Source organism: Trichosurus vulpecula, chromosome 6, assembly GCF_011100635.1.
Source record: "Trichosurus vulpecula isolate mTriVul1 chromosome 6, mTriVul1.pri, whole genome shotgun sequence".
NCBI lineage: Eukaryota > Metazoa > Chordata > Mammalia > Diprotodontia > Phalangeridae > Trichosurus > Trichosurus vulpecula.
This window is the reverse complement of record NC_050578.1, coordinates 263,983,899-264,007,589: the sequence shown is the minus strand read 5'-3', so window position 1 is coordinate 264,007,589 and position 23,691 is coordinate 263,983,899. Positions and strand designations below refer to the sequence as shown.

Sequence of the window (23,691 nt, the reverse complement as noted above, 5' to 3'; positions counted from 1 at the left end):
GTTCTTTAGCAAGCTGGCAGAAATTCCAAGAATGCTAGGTGCTTAGGCAGTCATCTGAAAGTGTAGGGTACTTAAGCCTAAAAGAGACAGGACTAACAACAAGGTTAACCAAAACAAAGAACAAAAGAGTAAGCAAGTATGGGCTAGTATACTTCAGAAAATAACATCCCCATTCTGGTTGAGACTCCAATTATACAAAAATTCGACCCCATAGCCTAACTCAGGTAGAAAATGTTTCTTTTCAAAGGAAACACAATAAGGAAACTAATCCAAAAGGGTCCCATCCTAGATGGAGACTAGGATTGCCCTCCAGGCCTTCTCCCCAGATACAAACTTTCACCTGTTAATCACACAAGATCACCTTCCCTCTGAGTGGCTTGTGGCATTTATCAGCATCAGCCATACTTTTGAATTCCACAAATCTGTTATTATAGTCTTATTCACGGTAAAATATATGGTTCAGGGGTACAATTCAGTAATTATCTTCCCCTGAATAGACAACTGTTACAGTGTTGTCCTTCCCATGGGCTATGACTTCTACAGCCTTTGGAATATCATTGGGCTTCCATTTTACCCATACCTTAGCTCCCAATTTTATTCTATCAAAAGAACCAGACCCTTTTTGTTGCTCTGGTAGTTATTTTGGGAGAAGGTTCAGTTTTCACAAAGGGTATTTTTTTCACAGGGGATAATAATCACTTGAACTATCCTATCATTTCTACAAAATTGTACAGGTTTTTCACCCAAATTCTGGAGTGTCACAACAATTTCTCTTTGATAATTAGAATCTATCACTCCAGCCAATACATGTACTCCTTGAGCTGCTAATCCTGGTTTAGGTAATATCAGTCCAAAATGATGCTTGGGGATTCTCACACATACCCCAGTAGAGGTTTTTCTTATTTCTTTCCTATTCAACCTAAAATTCTTTATACAATGTAAATCACATCCTGCCGAGCCAGGTGTTCCTGGACATGGTGGTGGGACATCTTCCCTCATAGTGCAAAATTCAATATTTTGCATCTCACATGTTTGCTGTTTGCTAATCTGCAGATTTGGGGTCATCATTCCGGCTAGAGGTGTACTCCCCCCAAGGGCCTATTATTCAAATTACGTAAAACAATAAACAAATTACCCTTCCAATGTCTACATGAATTATTAGAGCTTAATTTTCTCAGCTGTTCTTTCAACAATCTATTCATTCTTTCAATTAGCCCAGATGCTTGTGGGTAATATGGAATATGATATATTCATTCTATATTATTCAACACACAATATCTTTTCACTTCTTTGCCCTTGAAATGTGACCCATTGTCACTTTGAATCTGCATTGGGGTTCCATAGTATAAACTTACAATATCTAGGGTTTTACAGGTGTTTTTCTGAGTTGCATCCTTATAAGGACAAGGCACTAGGACACCTGAATAGGTGTCAACACACATACATACATATTTACATCCTTTATCCTGGGGTAGTGGGCCAATATAATCTATCTGCCAAATTTGGGCTGGAACTTTTCCCCTTGCTATTTCTCCAGTTACTATCCTAGGAAGAGTTCGTTCTTTTTCTAATTGGCATATACAACACCCCTCTGTTATTTGTTTTAACAACGCGTGAGAGATACTGATACCTCGATCCTGTGCCCATCGGTGGGTGGCCTGGACCCCTAAATGGCCGGAGGTCTGGTGGACCCATCTCGCTAAGGCTAAGTCATCAGTTGGAGTTGGAGTAGGGACAATACATTCAGTAGCAATCTTTGCTAGTCGATCCGCGTGTGCATTGTACTCACGCTCTGGTGTGGTCAGGGTCGCGTGAGCATCAACATGAAAAACTGACAAATCCGTAACCAAAGACATGTCCCATATATTTTCCCATAACTCTTTACCCCAAACTTGTTTGCCATGAATCTCCCAATTCTGATTCCTCCATATAGGCATCCAAGTAGCTAATCCATTAGCTACCCCCCCATGAATCAGTAAATATATGACACTGTCCTCCTTTCTCCATTCTGATGGCCTGATGTACTGCCATCAGTTCAGCATATTGGCTACTTCCCCCTATCCCAGAACTTTTCAGAGTTCGCCTAGTACAGGGGTTATAGGCTACTGCTTTCCAATGTCTCTTCTGTCCTAAGTATTTTGCTGTCCCGTCAGTAAACCAAGCGTGTTTCTTCTGTTCTACATTTAGTCCATCATACCCATTATTCCATTTCACTAAGGATGGCACCATCTGTTGCTTAGATTCAAGGGGTTTTTTATTTCTCTCAGTGCCAATGTTCGCCACCGATTCATGTAAAGCAGAAACTCCACTTTTGCCTGCTCTGGACCTATTCTGAATATACCACTTCCATTTGATTATGCTCTCTTCTTGTGCATGTCCAATTCTGTGAGAAGCTGGGGTACTCATTACCCAAGTCATAATTGGAATTCCAGGCCTTAATATCACTTCATGACCCAGGGTTAGTTGCTCAGTTTCTACTAAAGCCAAATATGCAGCTAACAGCTGCTTCTCAAAAGGTGTATACTGCACTCCAGATGAGGGCAGTTTCCTTGACCAAAAGCCTAAAGGTACACTTCGGCTCTGTTGTTTTTGCCACAGACTCCAATTTGCATAGTCATCTTGTACAGTCACTTGTAACTCCACTGGCCCATTTTGCATAGGCCATAAGTCCAGAGCTAATTGTATAGCAGCCTTTGCTTCCTCAAAAGCTCTACTTTGTTCAAGGCCCCAATCGAATTCATATTTCTTTCTGGTGACTTTATACAAGGGTTTTAAAATCTGTCCCAAATGTGGGATGTGGTGTCTCCAATAACCAAATAGCCCTATGAACTTTTGGGCCTCTTTCTTATTAGTAGGGGTGGGAAAATCCTGAATTTTTTGGCGAGCTTGTGGGAGAATTTCTCGCAGTCCTCTATTCCACTGTATCCCCAAGAATTTTACAGTTTGAGCTGGCCCCTGAACGTTTGCGGGGTTGATTTCCCATCCTTTGCTTTTCATATGGTCAGTTAATAATGCTAAACTCTCCTCCACTTCTTTTATATTCTTTCCCTGTATCATGATGTCATCTATGTAATGTGTAAGCTGTACACCAGGTAGCTTTAATTCATCCAAATGCTCAACTACAATCCTGTGGCAAATAGTTGGGCTATGAATATATCCTTGTGGCAGGTGTGTAAATGTATACTGTTGGCCTTGCCAAGTAAAAGCAAACTGGTTCCATTGCTTGGGGTCTATTGGGATCGTAAAGAAGGCATTGGCCAAATCAATAACTGCATACCAAGTCCCTTCATGTTTTTGTATTCTCTCTATTAAAGTAACCGTGTCTGGAACAGCAGCATACAAGGGAGGAGTCACTTTGTTCAGCTGTCTATAATCTACTGTCATCCTCCATGTCCCATCTGACTTTTGGACTGGCCAGACAGGGTTGTTCCATTGAGTAGTTGTAGGGACTAACACTCCTGCCTCAACACATTCTCTTATAGTGTTGGCAATTTCATGTTGCCCACCTGGCACACGATATTGCCTCAAAGTAATTACTTCAGAAGGTTCGGGCAAAGTGATTGGATCCATTTTGATTTTCCCCACTAAGACTGCATTAATGCCCATTTTCCTCACAGCAAATTTCCCTTCAGGTAAATTTAAGGTCATACCCTTCAAAATGTCTATTCCAATGATGTATTCAGGAACAGGCACAATAACCACACTATATTCTTTCTTGGGCAACTGTCCAATTTTCATCATCAATTTAACTTGTCTGGCTGATATTTCAGTCCCTCCTAGTCCTGTGATGGTAATAGTAGTTCCATGGCTGAATTTGTCTGGATTCCCATAGATAAGGGTGGCCTCGGCCCCAGTGTCTATTAATGCCCTAGTTACTGTACTTGACCCATTTTTCCAATATATGGTCAAGTTAATGTGAGGTCTGCAATCCAGCTTACGTATTTCCTTAATTTGGGCTGGGGCCTGGCCTGTTTCCTAGTATTCCTTGGCATGTGATTCACTTGGGTATGAAGGTTCACCATCTGTAGCATTTGCAGGAGCAGTTCTTATTTCCCTATCTCTCCTGTTATCGAGTCCTTTATCTCGGTACATCCTGTACAATTCATTGGTTGGGATGCCATCTATCATTTCAAAACCTACCCCTGCTCTCAATAGAGCAGTAAACATTTCTTTTCTTGTCACTCCATTTTGGCGCCAAGTTTGCTGGATATTCACCCTTCTCTCTCGAGATCTATCCCGTCCCCAGTCTCCTAAGTCATGTAACTGTAAAATCTTATTTATCACCTCTGTAAGATGGGTCCCTACTTCCCCAAGTAACAGATTCAAAATTAGTTGTTTATAAGCAGGGGGAGCTGTCCTAATTATTAAATTCCTATGAGGGATTCCTATGGGATCATTGTAATATTTGTCTGCAGTTCCTGTCATAATAGCAGTCTTCATTACCTCCTCCTTTAGTCTCATGATACAATCTTTAAGTGAATACCAGGGTCTGTGCTCAGTGGGCCACATAGAATCATTAGTATATCTCTTATTGCATCCCGCAGCAGCTAATGCCAACAGAGTAGTCCTGCTAGCATCATCTCCTTGCTGATGATGTTCCCTAAAAGCTTGCTGAACTAGAGGATCGTGGCTGATACCTATGAATCTCATACAGTCCCTCTTATCTACTAATATTCCACCGGCCCCTTGATCACTGAGCCTTACCATCCAAGATATTAATGGTTCTCCTACTCTTTGGCTGAATCTACTCAAAATATCTGTGACCTCTTGTGGTGAGAAATCTTCCTGAAATTCCCTCGTAACTAAATTGCCACCTCTGGTTTCTGTCCTCCTCCTCTCTACGGGGCGAACGCTTGTCTGAGTATTTAACCATCTCCCATTCTCTGTGCGAGGGATGTCCTGAACCCTAGTAGCATTTTCTCTCTCAGCCCCTAACATTGTCTCATTTTCCCTCCACTCGCTTCCCCTGCCACCATGGCAAGGACAAAGCAGGCAGTCAGGCTTGGTCTGGGCTGAGTTGGGATGCACTCTTGGCTTATTTGGCCTCCTGCTGCTCCTAGCCACATTAATAGAAAAGTTCTCATCTGAGTCAGTGGGTTCTTGAGCAGCAATTTGTTCTCCTGCTATCTGAGATTCCCCTTCTTGCTGTGGGGTAGGAGTGCCCCCATCTCTTTTACTTAATCTCAATCTTTCATATACTAGCCGGTAGGCTGATAACACTATCCAGCTTTGCCTAGATAGTGATGCCCCTGACTGAATCCCAACCTCTTGTAAACACCTTTCCAAATCCTTAGGATCTCCTCTCTGTAGCCTTGGTTCCCAGTTTTCACAGGGTCCGGCTTTTTTAGCCAATTCCTTTGCTAAGGAGGAATAAAATGGATCCTCCCACCCTGGGATATTCATCTCTTCCTCTGAAGTTCTTCTGCTTCTGAACAGAGATCTTATATCTAGCGATCCCATCCACCTCGTCGCCAAATATATTAGGAAGGCAGAATTTATGATTTCAAAGAGAATCTCATATGTGCCTAAAAGGTCCGGAACCGCAGGATATAAGGAATTCTCTAGGCAGAAGGCAGGAGAACTAAAGCATGTATTTACACTCCACAGTAACAATCCCACAAACCAGCGTCCCCATTTTGATATTTTCATCAAAAGCTTCCAGGCCCAATAAGTCCGCCTTATAAGGGTAACCAAAAGGCCACAGAGAAGCGAGATGGTATAAGGCAAAATCACATACATGCTTCCCCTCTACGGTAAGAAGATTACCCACTAGCCTCTAGTCAGCTCTGCTACCGGCAGCTCAGCTTCGGCTGTAGGCGTCTCTGGCTCCAACCGGAAAAGGAAAGGGATCTTCAAGCTGTCCTTTCCCCTCTTATAGAGTTTTCGATATCCTCAAGCGCTGCCTGAATGACCAGGGCCGATTGGTTCTTGACTTGGCCCCTCCCCCAGCGTAGACCAGGTTAACACACCTCCCCTCAGCCAGCGCCATGACTCATCACACAGGAAGCTCTGGTCCTGCCCCAGAAGAGCAAGCCCCAGCGTCCAGGGAAGCTCAACAAGGTGAGCTGAGTCATTCAAAGAAAACAAAGTCCATTCTGGCTACACAAACAAAAGCCAACTCTTCAAGGGCACTTGTTGAACTAAGTGCTAAGGAGCCCATTTTGCTTACCAACACAAATGTCCAAAAAGAGAGTGCCATATCTTCCAAGGATTGACTGTCTTATGCCAGAGAACTGTCAAAAAACATGCCCAAAAGAATGTAAAATTGTGCAAATCCAACAATGATAGAAAAGATTACAGAAAAACATCTGGAAAATTTATGTGAACTGATGCAAACTGAAGCAAGCAGTATGAGGAGAGCATTATATACAATAAAAACAATACAGGAAATGACAATAAACTGTGAAAGACTTACAATAATCCACGACAATTTCAAAGAATTCATGAAGGAAAATGGTATCCACCTCCAAAGAGTGAACAGATAAAAACAGAGTGAAGACAGAAGAATATTCTTTTTCAATTTACTTGCCTTCATTTTGATATATTTTGTATATTTTTGTAACATGGCTAATATGGAAAGATATTTTGCCTAACCTCACATATATAATGGTAACATGTTGTTTATTATTGTTTATTTTATTTTCAATGTGGGGGTGTAAGGCACTAGAGAGAGATAGAGAAGTCTGAAGTCAAAATAAAAAGGTTGTTAAAAGTTTTTTTATTAATATATGGGCTTGTTACAGAAAAGACTGGCGTCATTAAGAAAGAAAATTTTCACCGTTTATCAAATGCATATAAGAGGCCAGTGTCTGTACTAACCAACCACTTTACAAATAATATGTTATTTGATCCTCAAAACAATCTGACTAGGAAGTGTATTTATCAGCTTTTGAAAGCTTAAGAAACTGAGTTAGACAAACACTAATATAAATGGCAAGGGTCACACTGACCTTAAGCATCTGAAACAACTTTTGAACTTAGCTGTTTGTGACTTTAGGCCCAGAGACAAATTCACTGGGCCATTTAGCTACCTGCCAAAAATTTCATTTGATCTTCACAGCGATCCTCTGTTGTTGATGTTATTCTTGGCCCTATTTTACTGAAAAGAGTAGTTGGCAGAACGATGTTGTAGTACTTCCTGTAAGTCAAATGCTAGTATATGAAGATAGGTTAGAAATCTGTTCTTCCTAACTGCAAGCCCAGTTCTCTATCCACTAAGCCACCTAGCTTCTTCTAAAAGACCTTGCAATTCTCTAGAGGCAAACCAGCCTGCTCATCTACCCCAGGTTGTTTTTGGTGACCAACATCAAATCCATTTGTAACCATCTGTCCTAGAGATGTATCCAAAAAGGCAAACTCTCCATTTTGGCCATTTAACTTCATGTTATATTTTGTTATACTCTAGGTGTTCTTCATTTACTTGGCTTTTAGTGTGTGTGTGTGGTTAAAGTAAACTTTTTGGCCACAATCTTCTTGCGGGGGTCTGTGCGGTTTCCCTGGGCATGATGCAACCATGTCATATCAGCCATAGACAGAAGCCTGAAATATAACAAATTCTTCATGAAATTAGGTAGGTGTGTGAAATTTTCAGTTCTTACAGTCTGGGCAATTTCCATGACATGTTCATACAACATTAATTAAACATCTCCCTTTAGGGATATGGTCTCATGGGGACAGAGAAAAACATAAAGTCTAGCAGCTCAGAGTACAGATTACGTGAACAAGCTACAGAAGATTCTACCTTCCAGATAAGTAGGTAACGTTGTTTCTTTTTGTTTGTGAACTTCCAGTTCAGCAGATGTCAAAACATGAATTCAAAAAATCTCGGTTCAAAAAGTTGATTACTATGCCCACTGTGGGGGAGAATAGAAGAATTTGGGGTCCCTGGGTACAATTTGGTCACATTGAAATAACAAAATTTTCTAGGAAAGCCATCAAATAACAGTTACTAACTGTGGTAGTTGTCACAGAAACTTTTCTGCAACCAGAGAAATCAAATACTTTTATTAAGGGATATTGATAACTAATAATATTGGGGATCAGAGGGATCTTTCAATCAATGCTATGTAACTGGACATCATCTGAACAACAAGAAGCATTTAAAAAAAGCTTTTTAATGTGTCTCGAAATAGGATACATTAGAAACACCAAAACCGTTATCTTAGGTCATCCTCAAAATCCAGGTGGAAAAATATTTTCTCTCTGCTAAGACAAAGGCAAGGGAGACTACAAAGAGTGAATAGATTTATGGAGTCTCTCTGGATATGATACAATTAATCTCTGCATGAGGTACAGACGACAATAGATCCTGGACCTTTACCTTCAATGGTTTAGGGCATTCCTAAAAAGGAAAATATATCTCTCAGCGCTGGCCATTACTTTGCAATTGATAGTCATAGACAATGACTCAACAACCAGGTTATTATATGACTAGCACAGAATTTTTGGAGATGTGGTGTTTATGTTATTAGCTCATCTCAACTTAGCTTCAAAGCAAATAGTACTTCATCACAACTCCCCCATAAAGTGATCTTATATACACTATCCTACGTTAGTATTCCATTATAATCTTTTGATCCATTAACTAGTTAAAATATATTAAAAACATCTCTATAGTATTTTCCTGTCCCTTCACTTGGAGAAAAGTAGTTTTATAATTTACTACTATGCAGAATAAAATCACATTTACTATCCCCTTGGTACAGGATATTGACATGATATGAAATGATAAGACCTGATATGACATTATATCAGATGATGAAATGTGTTATTATTTCAATTTGAGTGAATTCACCACATTGGATCTAAATGGATAAAAATACATTGTAAGTGAGTGAGGAAATTCCTGCACGTGTTTATCTAACACATTTCTGGCTACCTAGTTATCTATGCAAACACTACTCAAAGAAGGCTTCTTTCTTTTCTTCTTAGAGTATGATCTTTGGATGGAAGAAACGATCCACCTGAATGAAACCACAGGGACCCAGGTGACTGAATTTATTCTCATGGGCATCACAAACCGTCCTGAGCTGCAGAGACCCCTCTTTGTTGTATTTTTCCTCAACTACATGGCCATAGTTGTGGGGAACCTGGGCCTGATTATCCTAATCAGCGTTGATTCCCACCTCCAAACCCCCATGTACTTTTTCCTCAGGCATCTGGCATTTGTTGATCTTGGCTATTCCACAGCTATTGGGCCAAAAATGCTAGTTGGATTCATAGAGGAGAAAAATATGATTTCTTATAATGGATGTGCAGTACAGCTATTTTTCTTGGTGATATTTATTGTCAGTGAACTTTTTATCCTATCAGCCATGGCCTATGATCGCTATGTTGCTATCTGTAAGCCCCTCTTCTATATGGTCATCGTGTCCAACATTGTATGTTGCCTCTTGGTGGCTATGTCATACCTCTATAGCACCATGGTAGCCCTACTGGTCACAATAAAGGTTTTTAAATTATCTTTCTGCAAATCAAATATGATTAGACACTTCTACTGTGATGGTCCTCCCCTGCTATTCATTGCATGCTCAGATACAAGTGAGATTGAACTAATCATTATGACCTTTGGTGCATTTAATTTCCTTTCTTCGCTCTTGATTATCCTTTTCTCCTACATGTTCATTCTTGTGACCATCCTCAGGATGAAATCTTCTGAGGGCAGGCACAAAGCTTTCTCCACATTTGGTTCTCACCTCACGGGGGTGGTTATATTCTATGGGACACTTCTGTTTATGTATCTGCAGCCCCAATCTAGCCACTCCTTTGATACAGACAACATGGCCTCTGTGTTTTACACTCTGGTCATCCCCATGCTCAACCCTTTGATTTACAGTCTGAGGAACAAAGAGGTGAAAGGTGCCTTGAGGAGGCTCTTGAAGAAAATCATGTAAGCCTTCTTTTTAATGCCCAACGTAGTGTATGAATCCACTGCATTATTAGAAGCAAGTAAATAGGTGCTAGATTTCTTTCAACTTCAGTCTTTCAGAGAAAAATATTTCTCTTAATATGAATGACTTTTTATTAATTAGTGTTTTTTTAATTAGAAACTTCCAATAAGTCCTACTTAATGGACCATATAATTAAAGGTACCTACTAGAGGATTAATACAAAATAAAACCATCTGTTTCATTATATACTACAATAGTAAATAGCCCAACTTTGCTTTAAGTTTCCTTTGTTGAGGGAGAAATGAAACTCAGGGATGTAGGAATCCTAAACCAAAGTTCCCAGGTTGCCTAGAATGAATTCGTGGACCCAAGCATTCCTTAAATCAAGGAGGCAAAGATTTATTACGCTTTACATAAATAAAGCAGGCAAGAGTTCTTAGGGAACCTACAACCATACAGGGCTACAGGGAAAGTTTAAGTACAACATTTCAGGGTGAAACCTGTCAACTACGTGTTTGGGGATGGGATTAGGGAGAGCTTTAGTGTTCAGTTGTTAAAGGAACATGCACTTTTTGTATCTACTGACCAGGTATCTTACCCAGAGTTCACTAGTAAATAGCCCAAGGCGGGACTACCTGTGGGTGTGGTTTTTGCTAAGTCACCAAAAGTTCAGGGCTGACTGGGGATATCCAGGTGGATTCCATCACATGTCTTGTTAGTCACGATTAATGTAAGGGAGTATACATTTGACTGTGTCCAGGATATGTGTTAGATCTAGCGTATCATCTGGAAATCAGTCTATAGTTGGGCATAGCTGCTTACTGAGGAAGAAGCAGAGATAAGTTATTTGGGGCACACTGCCCTTTAGCTGGAGAGAGAGACTTCTAGGGCCAATGCTTTGAAGCTAGGGAGAGATGTGTTTTTAGAACTGGAGTTTAGGCACAGGCACCCAGGCAGAGGCTAAGGGGAAATGTGATGTTAGAATTAGGGTCCAAGCAAAAGCACCCCATCACCTTGATTGAGAAAATCAATTGACAAGCATTTAGAAAATGCTGGTGCCAAATACTATTCTATCCATTGGGTCTGCACTGGTAAACTAAAAAAGAAATAGTTCTTGCCATCAGTGAATTTACATTTTATTAAGGAAAATAATATGTACATGAGAGTGCCACTATCCAATAGAAAAGCCAATCTCCTTTGAATATCTCTTACTGCAAAGAAGTCCTTATCAAAACCTCAGTTTCCCCTTTATGTCTTCTAGCCGTCACTCCCAGTCTTCCCTGTGAAGTAGAAATAGTGGATTCCCTCTTAATAACTGCTTAAATTCTAGAATAAAACTTTTATCTCTTCCCTGAGCTTCAGTCCCAGATTTTTTTTTCATTTGGAAAAGAACAGTCTGATCTACAGGGTGTCCCAAAAATCTTAGGGCAGATTTAATTTTTTAAAGCTTAATGTAAATCAGACTTTGGGGCCATTCTGCATAATTAGAGAACCTTGGTTTAAATAAAAATTCTATTATTTGCGAATTATGATATTGTGAGGGAAAAATATCTTCTCTGAGTCCCACTCATCTATAAAAGTTTGGAGTTTGATGACATAAGTTTTAAGTGCTATATTCTATGATGCCATGAACCTACTCTGTGCTAACAGCTTAGAGACTTCAACCAGTACTCACATGTCTTGTTCTTTTTGATTCATTTTTTAAAACTTAAATACAAAATGAGAGAGGAAAAAAAAGAACATTACATAGACACACATTACAAAGATACATCACATAGACAGTAGATAATGAGACAATTCTATATAAAATCATAGATTTCCATTAAGAAACCTATATAATAAATACTGCACATTGTTTTCAAAAATACCTAACTTTTCTTCTTTGTATGTTTCTGTTTATTCTCTGCTGTGTACTTTTTATTTTATTTCCACCATCACTCCCAACTTCCTGTTGCAAAGAAGACTACAATTAAATATGGATATAGATGGCAAGAAAGATTAGATAAATAGATGTAAAAATACAGATATATAAACATAAACACTCATATGCATATATGTAAGACAATACTATGAATATTTTCACTTGCCATCTCTTGCTCTGAAGGTAGATATAAGTTTTCTTCATAAGTCCAAGTCTTTCCATGTTTTTTGCCTAAGCTAACAGGTTCATAATTTCCTACACCACAGCAATAGTTCAACCCAATCACATCCTACCTGAGAGATTGTCTATGAATCTCCCCCCAGTTATCTGCATTCCTTCTATTCTTGACTAGATTACCTTCACTTATAAAAGGAAATTTTAATTTAAAATGATTGGAATTATTCATTTTCTACTTCAACAATGCTCTCATCTTATAGTTTAAGGTCTGGTACAGCTGAATCTGCTTCCTTTACATCTTTTATTCCTGATTTCTCTGAAATTCCTGACTTTTGTTCTTCCAAATGAACTTTGTTTTTATTTTTCTTAACTCAGTAGACAATTTTTAGTAATGTAATTGGCCTAGAAAGAAAAAAATGTCATTTTTTATTGTATTAGCTTTACACACTCATGAACAATAAATATCACTTCAACCATTTTGATCTGACTTGAGTTGTATAAAAAGTGTTTTATGTTTATGTTCATATAGTTCCTGTGTCTATTTTGGCACATACATTCTCAGGTATTTTATATTGCCTAATTATTTTAAATGTTCTAAAAGTATATTGATTATATTAACATAATGTAAATTCCTTAATTTTCTCCTTTGATTATGTCTATTTGAGCTGTAACTTTCTCTGGGATAATGATAACTATTCCTGCCTTTTTTACATAATAAATTCTTCTACTGACCTTTATTATATCTTTGTGTGTTTCTCTCCTTTTTGTAGTGTTTCCTGAAAGCAACATATTGTTGCGTTCAAATTTTTAATCTGCTATCCATTTCAGTATTATGGATAAATTTATTCCATTCGCATTCTAAGTTATAGCTACTTGTTGTATATCTTCATCCTTCCAATTTTTCCTCACTATCCTTTTGACTTTATTTACCCTATCCATCTTCACTCATCTGCTTTACTCCTACCTCACCCTCTTATTCCTTAACCTACCCACCCCTCCAAAAGAGTCCCTCCCTTATCCTGTCCACTTCCCCTGTCCCCTTCTCCTCTTATTTCTTTCTAACTTTAGAAGAATTTTACATATGTATATATATACATATGCATATATATACACACATATACATATATACATATATGTACACACATACACCTATATGTATATACATATACATATATTTGTATGTATATGTGTGTGTTGTTCTCTCTTTTATCCATTTCCAATGAGGGTAAGGTTTCAGCATTACCTTCCCTCTCCCCTACTAGCTTCTTCTACATCATTTTTCCCCTCTTATGCTTCATCTGTATATGATAATTACCCCTTTTTATTTCTTCTTGCACATTTTTTTAGAATCACCCAATCATACACAGTTCATCCTAAGCCTTTCTTTCAAACTACTCAAATAATGATGGAAGTCATAAATGTACTGAAAATATTTTTGAATATAAGGAATAAACCATTTGACCTTATTGAGTCCCTTATAATTGGTCTTTAACATTTACCTTATATTTCTCCTGGATTTTATATGTCAAAATTTCCCTTAAAATCTGCTGGCTTTGGGGCAGCTAGGTGGTGCAGTGGGTAGAGCACTGGCCCTGGAGTCAGGAGGACCTGAGTTCAAATCCGGCCTCAGACACTTGACACATGTACTAGCTGTGTGACCTTGGGCAAGTCACTTAACCCCAATTGCCCTGCCAAAAAGCAAAAAAAAAATCTGCTGGCTTTGTCACAAATACCTGAAAGTGTATCTGTTCATTAATTGACTATTTTTTTTCATTCAGGATTATATTTTGATTTTTTTGGGTAAATTGCCTTTAGTCATAATATCACCCTTTTTACTCTGTGATATATGGTATTCTAAGACCTATGGTACTTCAATGTAGTTGCTGCTACGTCTTGTGTAATCTTTATTGTAGTTCCATGATATTTACATTGCTTTATTTTCTTCCTATTTGCAATAGTTTGTCCTTAACCTGGGAGTTTTGGAACTTGGCTATGATAGTCCTATAAGTTTTATTGAATCTCTTTCTGGTGATATGTCTTGCTCTTTTTTCTCTCCAATAATATTGCTTCCTCTCTTTGTTCAGTCAGGAGCTTATTAATGTCCATCCTGAACACTGTGGCCCAAAATTGAACACAATGACACATTGGTCAAGGCAGAATACAACGAAAATGACACATCCTATGCCAGTATGTTATATCTATCCTAATATAGATGATATTATATTTTTAGGTTGATATGTAATACCATAGACTCACAATGCAGTTGGACTCCATTAACAACTCCACGTTTTCTTCAAAAGAATGCCATATACGTGTGTATATAATGTACATTACATAAGTATATATGTGTATATATATATATACACGTATATGTTTCCTATTGATCAATTATGAAGCTTTCTTTAAAAACAGAATCAAATATAAGTCTTTACATTTGTCTCATTTGAATTATTTTATGTTTTTCTTTTAATCTTTATGCCTAACAGGTTTAAGAACTGCTAGGAGAAAGATCCTGGCTTGTGTGTGGAAAAAGTCCTAGAAGGCAGGACTTCCCAGGAGGTTCATTGGCTGATCAAGCAAGAAGGTGCTTGGTTGCTAGATGTAAATTTTCTTGAATTTTCTCATGCATCTTCCAACTTCCATCTCAGAAGAAGACACACAGTTCAACATTAGTCAGTTAGACAGGCTCTTCTACAGCTTTCTTCCAGGAAAAAAGGGCTTGGGGAAACATTTTGAACTGTTGGCCTAGGGAGGGAACTAGAAATACTGTCCTGTCCTACATTACAAAAGGTCATGATGAAGGAAAATAATAGTAAGTTATCTAGTGACTTTGGTGTGAAACGTGTTAATATACATGGCTGACAACTGTCTTTTTCTAAGTAGTGTGCTTTTCTTTTGGATTACGGCTACACAGAAATGTAGAGCACAAAATTTCCTTTGGATTGATAGGAAAATAAAATTATTCGTGACTAAGAGTTCTATTACTACAATAGTTGTAAATGTAGACTTTCCATAATGATGTGGATGATTCACCAGGATAATTTTTATTAATATTTTTAAAAATGGCTGAAAAGTTTGTCCCCCATGAGTGGCCCATTTTCACCTGCCTTTAAGCCCTGTGAGTTAAAACAGCTTCAGAAGATACCCTATTGCAATGGTATCCTGATAATGATAAAGTGGTCTTGGTGGGGGGTTGTATTGTTTTGCTTTGTTTTAATTCTTTTAAATTGTCACTTAAACAGATCATTTCAGAGTAGTGAGAAAAAAGTTAAATGGTTTCATTAAATGCAATTTAAGAGAGGTCTCAGAAGATAAAATAATTAATAATGTGCTGAGGCCATCTAACCTATTAACATTGGGCTCAAAGTTGGAACCAAGTCTCCCTGATTATAAATTCAGCAATCCATATTTTACTTCTTACATTAGGCTGCCTCTCCACTCAGGGAAATTTAATTACTCATTGTTATCATTATCACTATCATAACCACTGCCGTGATTTATAATCATCAATACTCTTTTTTTCTCTTCCTCCTCTTCATGATTTTTATCATCATCATCATCATCATCATCAAATACACATTTCCCTCATGATTTTTCTTATGTTCATCCACTGGATCAGGCAGTGCCATACATGCACAGAAATATCAAGCTTAGTGTTTTACCATTTTTAATGTCTTCATGAAAATATTGATGAAAGTCACAGTGGAAATGAATAGGAAGTGAATATGGTGCTGGGAAAAATCAGAATCTAGAATTAGTCAAAGAGAAACCAGAAGTATGCATGTATGTGGAACTATACATTAAGTCAACAACTGAGGATAAATATATATTAAACATCTACTATGTTCTAAGGACACAGCTAAATTCTCAAGCAGGTGACACCCTAATGGTATAGACAAATGGAAACACATAAAATGCTGCTATATCTAGGAAAAATAGGGAATAATTATCAGGGTGAAAACGCTTGAATTCAGAGGGGTTGAGCATGAGTCATAGAAAGTAGGATTTTAATTAGAAGATAAAGGAATCCAGAGAGGTCAGTAGGCTGATAATAAGAGGGAGAATATTCCAGCCAAAGGGGAATTTGGGAGAGAATGAACAGAGCCTAGAGATGGAGTGTCTTGTTTGTGGATCAGTCAGGAGGTCAGTATCATGGGGTTAAAAAGTGGCAAGGAACACAGTTTTAAAAGAATGAAAAGGTAGCATGGAGTTAAGCCATGAAGGGCTTTGGAGATACTGGATCCAAAGTGTACTGAGAAATGCAAAGACTGGTTCCTGTAATAGATATTGAGACCCAAAGATCAATTTGGATGAATTAGTGAATACAGAATCTTTACAGATTTGCTCTATACAAAACACAGGGCCAAGCATTTGGGATGCCAATAGAAGTGGAAGATATACCATGGTCTCAGGGTGTTCACCTCTTAATGGGTGGAGACAATACATAAATAGTGTCTCAGCTATAAGTCAAATGGAAAGGGTTTGCAATTTTCAAAGTACAGCAGTGATGTGTATACTATTGGATATTCTTTAATATCAAGAATTTTTTAGTCTATAAATTGCGTCGCTGGGTCAATAGTGGTGTCCACACAACATACTGAAGAAAAAGACTGATTATATCTCTAAGGGAGCTGTTTCTTGGGACTATAGTGGATAGTGATAAACTAAAAACATGACTGATTTGGAGAGGTTGCTTCAACTTCCAAAGCTTTTCTGTTTTCCTAACCATTGGTGGAAGGTGGTTATCTATGGGTGCTCATGGTGATGAGAAGTGTTAGCACACTCTCAACAGTAACTGATCCCTTCAAAGATGGCTTCAGGGATTAGGATTGAAACAGGTATAGTTGTCCATATACCAGATCAGAACATAAGACTTGAGATATATAAAAGACCTGCCTGACTCAAATCTGCCCAACAATTAGTTGCTGTGCTTCCATCACCTACATCACTACCCACCCTGAATTGGCCATTCCAGTATTGAGCTAAATCTGCTTCTCACTGAGACCTAACATGAAGCCTCTAACTGGTTTGATCAAATGGTATTAATAGTCAATGTCTACCATGTCCAGGGCATATACAATTGGAGCTTCATTCTAGTTAATTTTCAATGCCTGAAAAAAATAGACCTTGGTATATACTAGAGAAATTGTCAGTAGATGGTAGCGTTAGAAATCTTATGTATAATATGCATTTTCCCCCGACTATCCGTATTTAGTAGTTGTGAATAGTTACAGAAATGTAAAATATTATCTGTAATTCCAGATTATAGAGAATACATCATTATCAAACTAAGGTGAATGTCAGGTGTATATGGACTGAGGCTACCATTCTGACTTGGTAGTCCCTTTAACACCTGAATAAAGAGAAAGATCTTCCAAAGCTACTGCCATTTTCTTTCAATTGTTATCATAACTTGGAGATCAATGATTCCTTAGAAATTTGTCCCTTTTTATAGAGGCTACTCAGATTCCTCATAGATGATTCTCTCATCTCCTCAAAATCTCTTAGATAACCAATGACTCTGAGAGACCTGGTATATAACGAAAACAGGAAGAAACATGATCAAATGGGAGTTTAAAAATCAGAGTTCATGTAGGAGGACTTGTCCTATATTGAAAAGTTACCCAACTTACTATTTAAAATATTGGAACTGAAGTGGGGGAGAGGAACAGTTACCATGGCTGAAGGAGAGGGAACTGCCAGTTCACTGTGCCAGCATGCAATTATTTTAGTGGGCTTCCTCAAAATATTTATAATGATATGCCATTGTGAGTGAACTCTGTACCTGGAATTCTATGAATAGTGTGGTACCAAAATCTGAGATTCCCCTAGGATCATGCACAGTAGCGTAAAGAGGCATAATATCCACAGAAAATTTCATTCAGCACTATAAGAGCCAATATCAGTCATAGGACGATAATGAGTCATCAGTGCTTAGTTTCTAAAAGTTTCAAGATGGCACCATATTAATGATTCACACATGTGTCTGTGACAAAATCATATGTTGGACCCAAAATTATCAAGAATATAATTAAAGATATTACTTAAAGAGAAGTTATAATATTAAGTCAAAGTTCATTGGTAAACATATTTGAGAAATTAATACTTTCAAAATACCTTTAAATTAATAAAATTGACAAAAATTTATTGTAAAAAATGAAGCATTCTTTACCAAATATAGAGCCCAGTGCAAGTTTGGGTAACAGCGATAAGCAAATTGAGCCATGTTTTTTTGTTTTTTTGTTTTTTTTGCTCCAAGAATGCCATCCCTGGTGTCCTGAAACTAAGCTGATTTTAGAGGAGAATGACATATTTGAGGAAGTAATCATCAGTCAGATAGCCACCACAATCATTTAGGATTCTCTGGTTGACTAGATTATCTCCTCCACTCTCCTTATCTGTATGAATGGTTTGGGATTGGAGGTGGTGGGAAGGAGGGTCTTTGTGTTCTTGTAATCTAATCAACAATGTTTCCAAGGATAATCACTAATCACTTCAGAAAGGTGAAGTGAGATATTAGTACAGCTCTTTCATGCTCACAAATAAGATACTTTGAAGCAAATTGTGATAATTATTAGAGTATGTGTTTGAAAAACTGGAAAAATGAGTAATTCTCCTTCCTATTGGAAGGGCATGAATGGCATATGCATGGCAACTATTGAGATCATTATCAAAACTCAAGGCTTTCCAGTACCATAAGTCAGAACATATAATTGCCATTACTCTCATGTTTTTCTAATTAGGCACCAGGGAAACGATGCTTCAAAACATATAGGCATTTTTTTTTACTGGAAATGAGTTTTATGGTTAGAAAAACAAATACTTAGAAGTCTTTTCATGTCAAATTTGAATTTTCTTTTAGTAATAAGAATCAGAATGAAACAAAAAAAACAATAAACTTCTATTATAATTATTCTCATCTGCTGGGAAAATGGAATCATAATTCATAAAATGAAAATAATGCCCCTTAGGAGCTTTCATCTTTTTTTTTTTAATTTCTCTCCCCTCTTACTCTTCTATTTTAAGCTTGCATGTCTTCTCTCCTTCACAAACTCTTCCACTTCACAATTATTTAATGGGCACTTATTAAGAAACTTCTGGGTGCTGGGGACTGGAATAAGAACTTGATAATAGAAAGTAATAGCAAAACACTCCTTACCCTGAAGAAACTTGTTTTCTACTGGGAGTTGTGTTTGTCCTTTGTTCTCAAAAACCATGACATCAGGGAAATGATGACATGACTTGCAGTTGACTTTGATTTGAGTGAACAAGGGCTGTGCAAGGTCACCAGCCTCACTTTCTCCTCCAGAGCCATGTGGGTTCAGTGGCCTGATATTCAACAGGAGGACTGGAGATGGCCCTGGATGCATTGGGACATCTTGGCCCTTTTAAGCTAAGGTCTTTTCAGGTTCTCACTTTGAGTGAGGTAATGTCCAATCAGTGAATAGGCCTCTTTAAGAATTTAAAAAAAGGGATGGCCCTCTTAATCAAAACTCAGAAAAAAAATCAAACTGGAAGAAGACCCTCAAGGTTCCTGGCCAAAAGAGAAACAGTTATTACTTGGTATTTACATTTACTCTGTGCTGGTAGAGCAGGGACCTATTGTCCAATCTATGAGCTCCAGAGTGAGATGGGTTTGAAGTTTTATTTTTGAGAAAGAAATCTAGCCTGTAAAACTGAAGTTAAGGAAGCAGCTGGCAGCCTTTAGCCATCAAAATGGAACACTGAGAAGAGGCCAAGGCAGAGGCAGAAGCAGAGGCTACTCACAGGTTGTGTTTGTCCTTCATTCTAGAAGAAGACATGACATCAGGGAAACTATGACATGACTTGCAGTTGACTGGGAGTAATCAACCCATGCATAATGCCCAGAAGGAGCAATATCCTTAAGGGACAAAAGGCAAGCTATTGCTATCAGACTAGGCACATGATAACCAAGAACAATGATGAAATGGGGAATCCAAATGAGGTCAGTATTATGGTTTCCTAAGATTCACTAAGTAGAAAGATTTGAGATAAGTGGGAAAACTGCTTACCAAAGAGGATATCAATGCCTGTTGCCTCATATAATGGATTTAATAAAAGATACAAGACCATGTCAAAAGATTTTATTTTTTGAATCATGAATGTTCTCCCACGATACCATATATTAAGGCTAACGATTTGATTGTCTGGTGGTACAGTAGATAGGAGGCCAAACTTTGAATCAGGAAGTTTCCTTTTCTAGTATGTGACCTTAGGCAAGTCATTTAATCAGGTTTGCCTCAGCTTCCTTATCTGTAAAATGAGCTGCAGAAGGAAATGGTGAATGAGCCCAAGATCTTCGCTAAGAAAAACTGGAATGGAGCACAATAGAAGATGGCAGCTAGAAAACAGGGACTTGCTTAAGCTCTCCCCCAAATCCCTCCAAACACCTGTAAAAATGGCTCAGAACAAATTTTAGAGCTGTGGAACACACGAAATAGCAGAGGGAAGCAGGTTTCCAGCCCAGGATGGCCTGAATGGTCCCTGGGAAGGGTCTATTGTATGGTGCTGGGAGCAGAGCGCAGCCCAGTGTGGGCCATGCAGGGACAGACAAGACTGGGAGTCAGCCCAGTGCAGGCCTTATAGCCATGAATCATTGAACTGTGACAGTTAACATACTTCTCAACCCACAAATGCCAAAGACCACAGAGCATGTTAGTGGGAAAACTGCTAGATCAGGTTAGAAATAGTCCCGGCCCCAGCCCTGAGGGTGGCACAGGTGGTGTGGTGCTGGGGAAGCTCCTGCTGCTGCTTTCAGAGCTCCAGCATCAGCTGTTTCAGGAGTCCCTGGCTTACATGATGGGAAGAATCAAGTGGCAGACCACAGCAGGAATGCAGGGCTTGTTTTGCCCTGCTTGGATGTGGGTTGCAATCTTACTTTGCAGTTCTTGGGGGAGGAGGAGCACTGCTGTGACAGAGCCTGCAGTGACAGAGGAGTAGAAGTAACTCTGAAAACAGCAGCTCAGACCCTAAAGCTTGGGACAAAGCACTCTCTACTCTACAAGCAGTCATACCCTGACAGAAAGCTCAAAGGTCAAGTAGTTGACTGGAAACATGGCCAGGCATCGAAAAAGGATGAAGACTCAGACTGAGACTCAGAATCTAGAATCTTTTTTGGTGACAAAGAAGATCAAAACATACAGCCAGGAGAAGTCAACAAAGTCAAAGAGCCTACATCAAAAGCCTCCAAAAAAAATATGAATTGGTCTGAGGCCATGGAAGAGCTCAGAAAGGATTTGGAAAAGCAAGTAAGAGAAGTAGAAAAAAATTGGGAAGAGAAATGAGAGAGATGCAAGAAAACTGTGAAAAACAAGTCAATGACTTACTAAAGGACACCCAAAAATACTGAAGAAAATAACACCTTAAAAAATAGACTAACCTGAATGGCAAAAGAGCTCCAAAAAGCCAATGAGGAGAAGAATGCCTTGAAAGGCAGAATTAGCCAAATGGAAAAGGAGATCCAAAAGAACACTGAAGAAAATACCACCTTAAAAATTAGATTGGAGTAAGTGGAAGCTAGTGACTTGATGAGAAATCAAGATATTATAAAACAGAACAAAAGGAATGAAAAAAATGGAAGACAATGTGAAATATCTCATTGGAAAAACCACTGACCTGGAAAATAGATCCAGGAGAGAGAATTTAAAAATTATTGGACTACCTGAAAGCCATGATCGAAAAAAGAGCCTAGACACCATCTTTAAAGAAATTATCAAGGAGAACTTCCCTGATATTCTTGAACCAGAAGGTAAAATAGAAAATGAAAGAATCCACTGATCAACTCTTGAAAAAGATCCCAAAAGAAAACTCCTAGGAATATTGTCTCCAAATTCCAGAGTTCCCAGATCAAGGAGAAAAATACTACAAGTAGCCAGAAAGAAACAATTTTAATGTCGTGGAAACAAAATAAGGATAACGCAAGATCTAGCAGCTTCTACATTAAGGGATCAAAGGGCTTGGAATATGATATTATGGAGGTCAAAGGAGCTAGGATTAGAACCAAGAATCACTTACCCAGCAAAACTGAGTACAATGCTGCAAGACAAACTATGGATTTTCAATAAAATAGAGGACTTTCAAGCTTTCTCAATGAAAAGACCAGAGCTGAATAGAAAATTTGACTTTCAAATACAAGAATCAAGAGAAGCACAAAAAGTTAAACAAGAAAGAGAAATCATAAGGGACTTACTAAAGTTGAACTGTTTTGCTTAGATTCCCACATGGAAAAATGATGTTTGTAATTCATGAGACCTTTCTCAGTATTAGGGTATTTGAAGGACACAGGGTGAGTTGAATATGAAGGGATGATATCTGAAAAATAAAATCAAATTAGGGGCTGAGAGTGAAATATACTGAGAGAGGGAGAAAGGGAGAGATAGAATGGGGTTAACTATCTCACATAAAAGTGGCAAGAAAAAGCAGTTCTGTTGGAACAGAAGAGGGAGTAGGGGAGGGAGAATGAGTGAATCTTGCTTTTATTGGATTAGACTCGAGGAGGGAATAACATACACACTCAATTGGGTATCTTACCTCGCAGGAAAATAGGGAAGAGGATAAAAAAAGGGGGATGATAGAAGGGAGGGCAGATCGGGAGAGGACATAATCAAAAGCAAGTGCTTTTTAAAAGAGACAGGTTCAAGGGAGAAAATTGAATAAAGAGGGACAGGATAGGATGGAGGAATATATAGTTAGTCTTTCACAACATGATTATTGTGGAAGGGTTTTGCATAATGATACACATGTGGCCTATGTTGATTTGTTTTTCTTCTTAGGGAAGGTTGGTGGGAGGGAAGAGGGGAGAGAGTTTGGTACTCAAAATTCTAAAAGTGGATACCCAGAAAAACAGAGTTGTTTCGTGTGCAACTGGGAAATAAGACATATAATGAATGGGGCATAGAAATCTATCACACCCTACAAGAAAGTAAGGGGAAAGGGGATGGGGGAATTGGGGTGAGACAAAAGAGGGCTGACTGGGGAATGGGGCAAACAGAACATATGCCATCTTTGGGGGGAGGTAGAAATGGGGAGAAATTTCGCAACTCTTAATCTTGTGGAAATCTATGTTGAAAACTTAAAATATTAGATAATAAAACATGAGAATTAAAAAAACTGGGACATTCAATGAAACAGAGGACTTTTTGAGCATTCTTGATGAAAAGATCAGATCTGAATAGAAAATTTGATTGTTAAATACAAGAATCAAGAAAAGGATAAGAAGGTAAACAGGAAAGGGGAATCATAAGGGACTTAATAATGTTAACCTGTTTACATGCCAACATGGGAAGATGATACTTGTAACTCTTAAGAACTTTTTCATTATTAGTTCAGATAGAAGGAGCATATATAAATTGAGGAGAAAGGTGTGAGTTGAATATGAAGTGTTGACATCTAAAAAAATAAAATTATGGTGAGAGAGAAATGTACTTGAAGTAAGGGAAAGGAGAGATAGAATGGAATTAACTGTCTCACATAAGAGAGTCAAGAAAAAGCTTTTGTAGTGGAGGAGAAGAGAGAATATGTGAGGGGAAGTGAGGGAATATTACTCTCATCCAGAATTGTTACAAAGAGGGAATAACATACACACTCAGTTGAGTATAGAAATCTATATTACATCCCAGGAAAGAAAGAAGGGCAGAGGATAAAAGAAGAGGTAGTGATAGAAGGAAGGGCAAATTGGGGGAT

General features: G+C 38.3%; 1 protein-coding gene across 1 annotated transcript; it reads left to right on the top strand.

The window, feature by feature from the left end:
* Positions 1-8,945: 8,945 nt before the first annotated feature.
* LOC118853869 (olfactory receptor 8K3-like) lies at positions 8,946-9,893 on the top strand. The gene has a single exon (XM_036764103.1). It carries the CDS (start codon positions 8,946-8,948, stop codon positions 9,891-9,893), a length of 948 nt encoding a protein of 315 aa, XP_036619998.1.
* Positions 9,894-23,691: the final 13,798 nt, after the last annotated feature.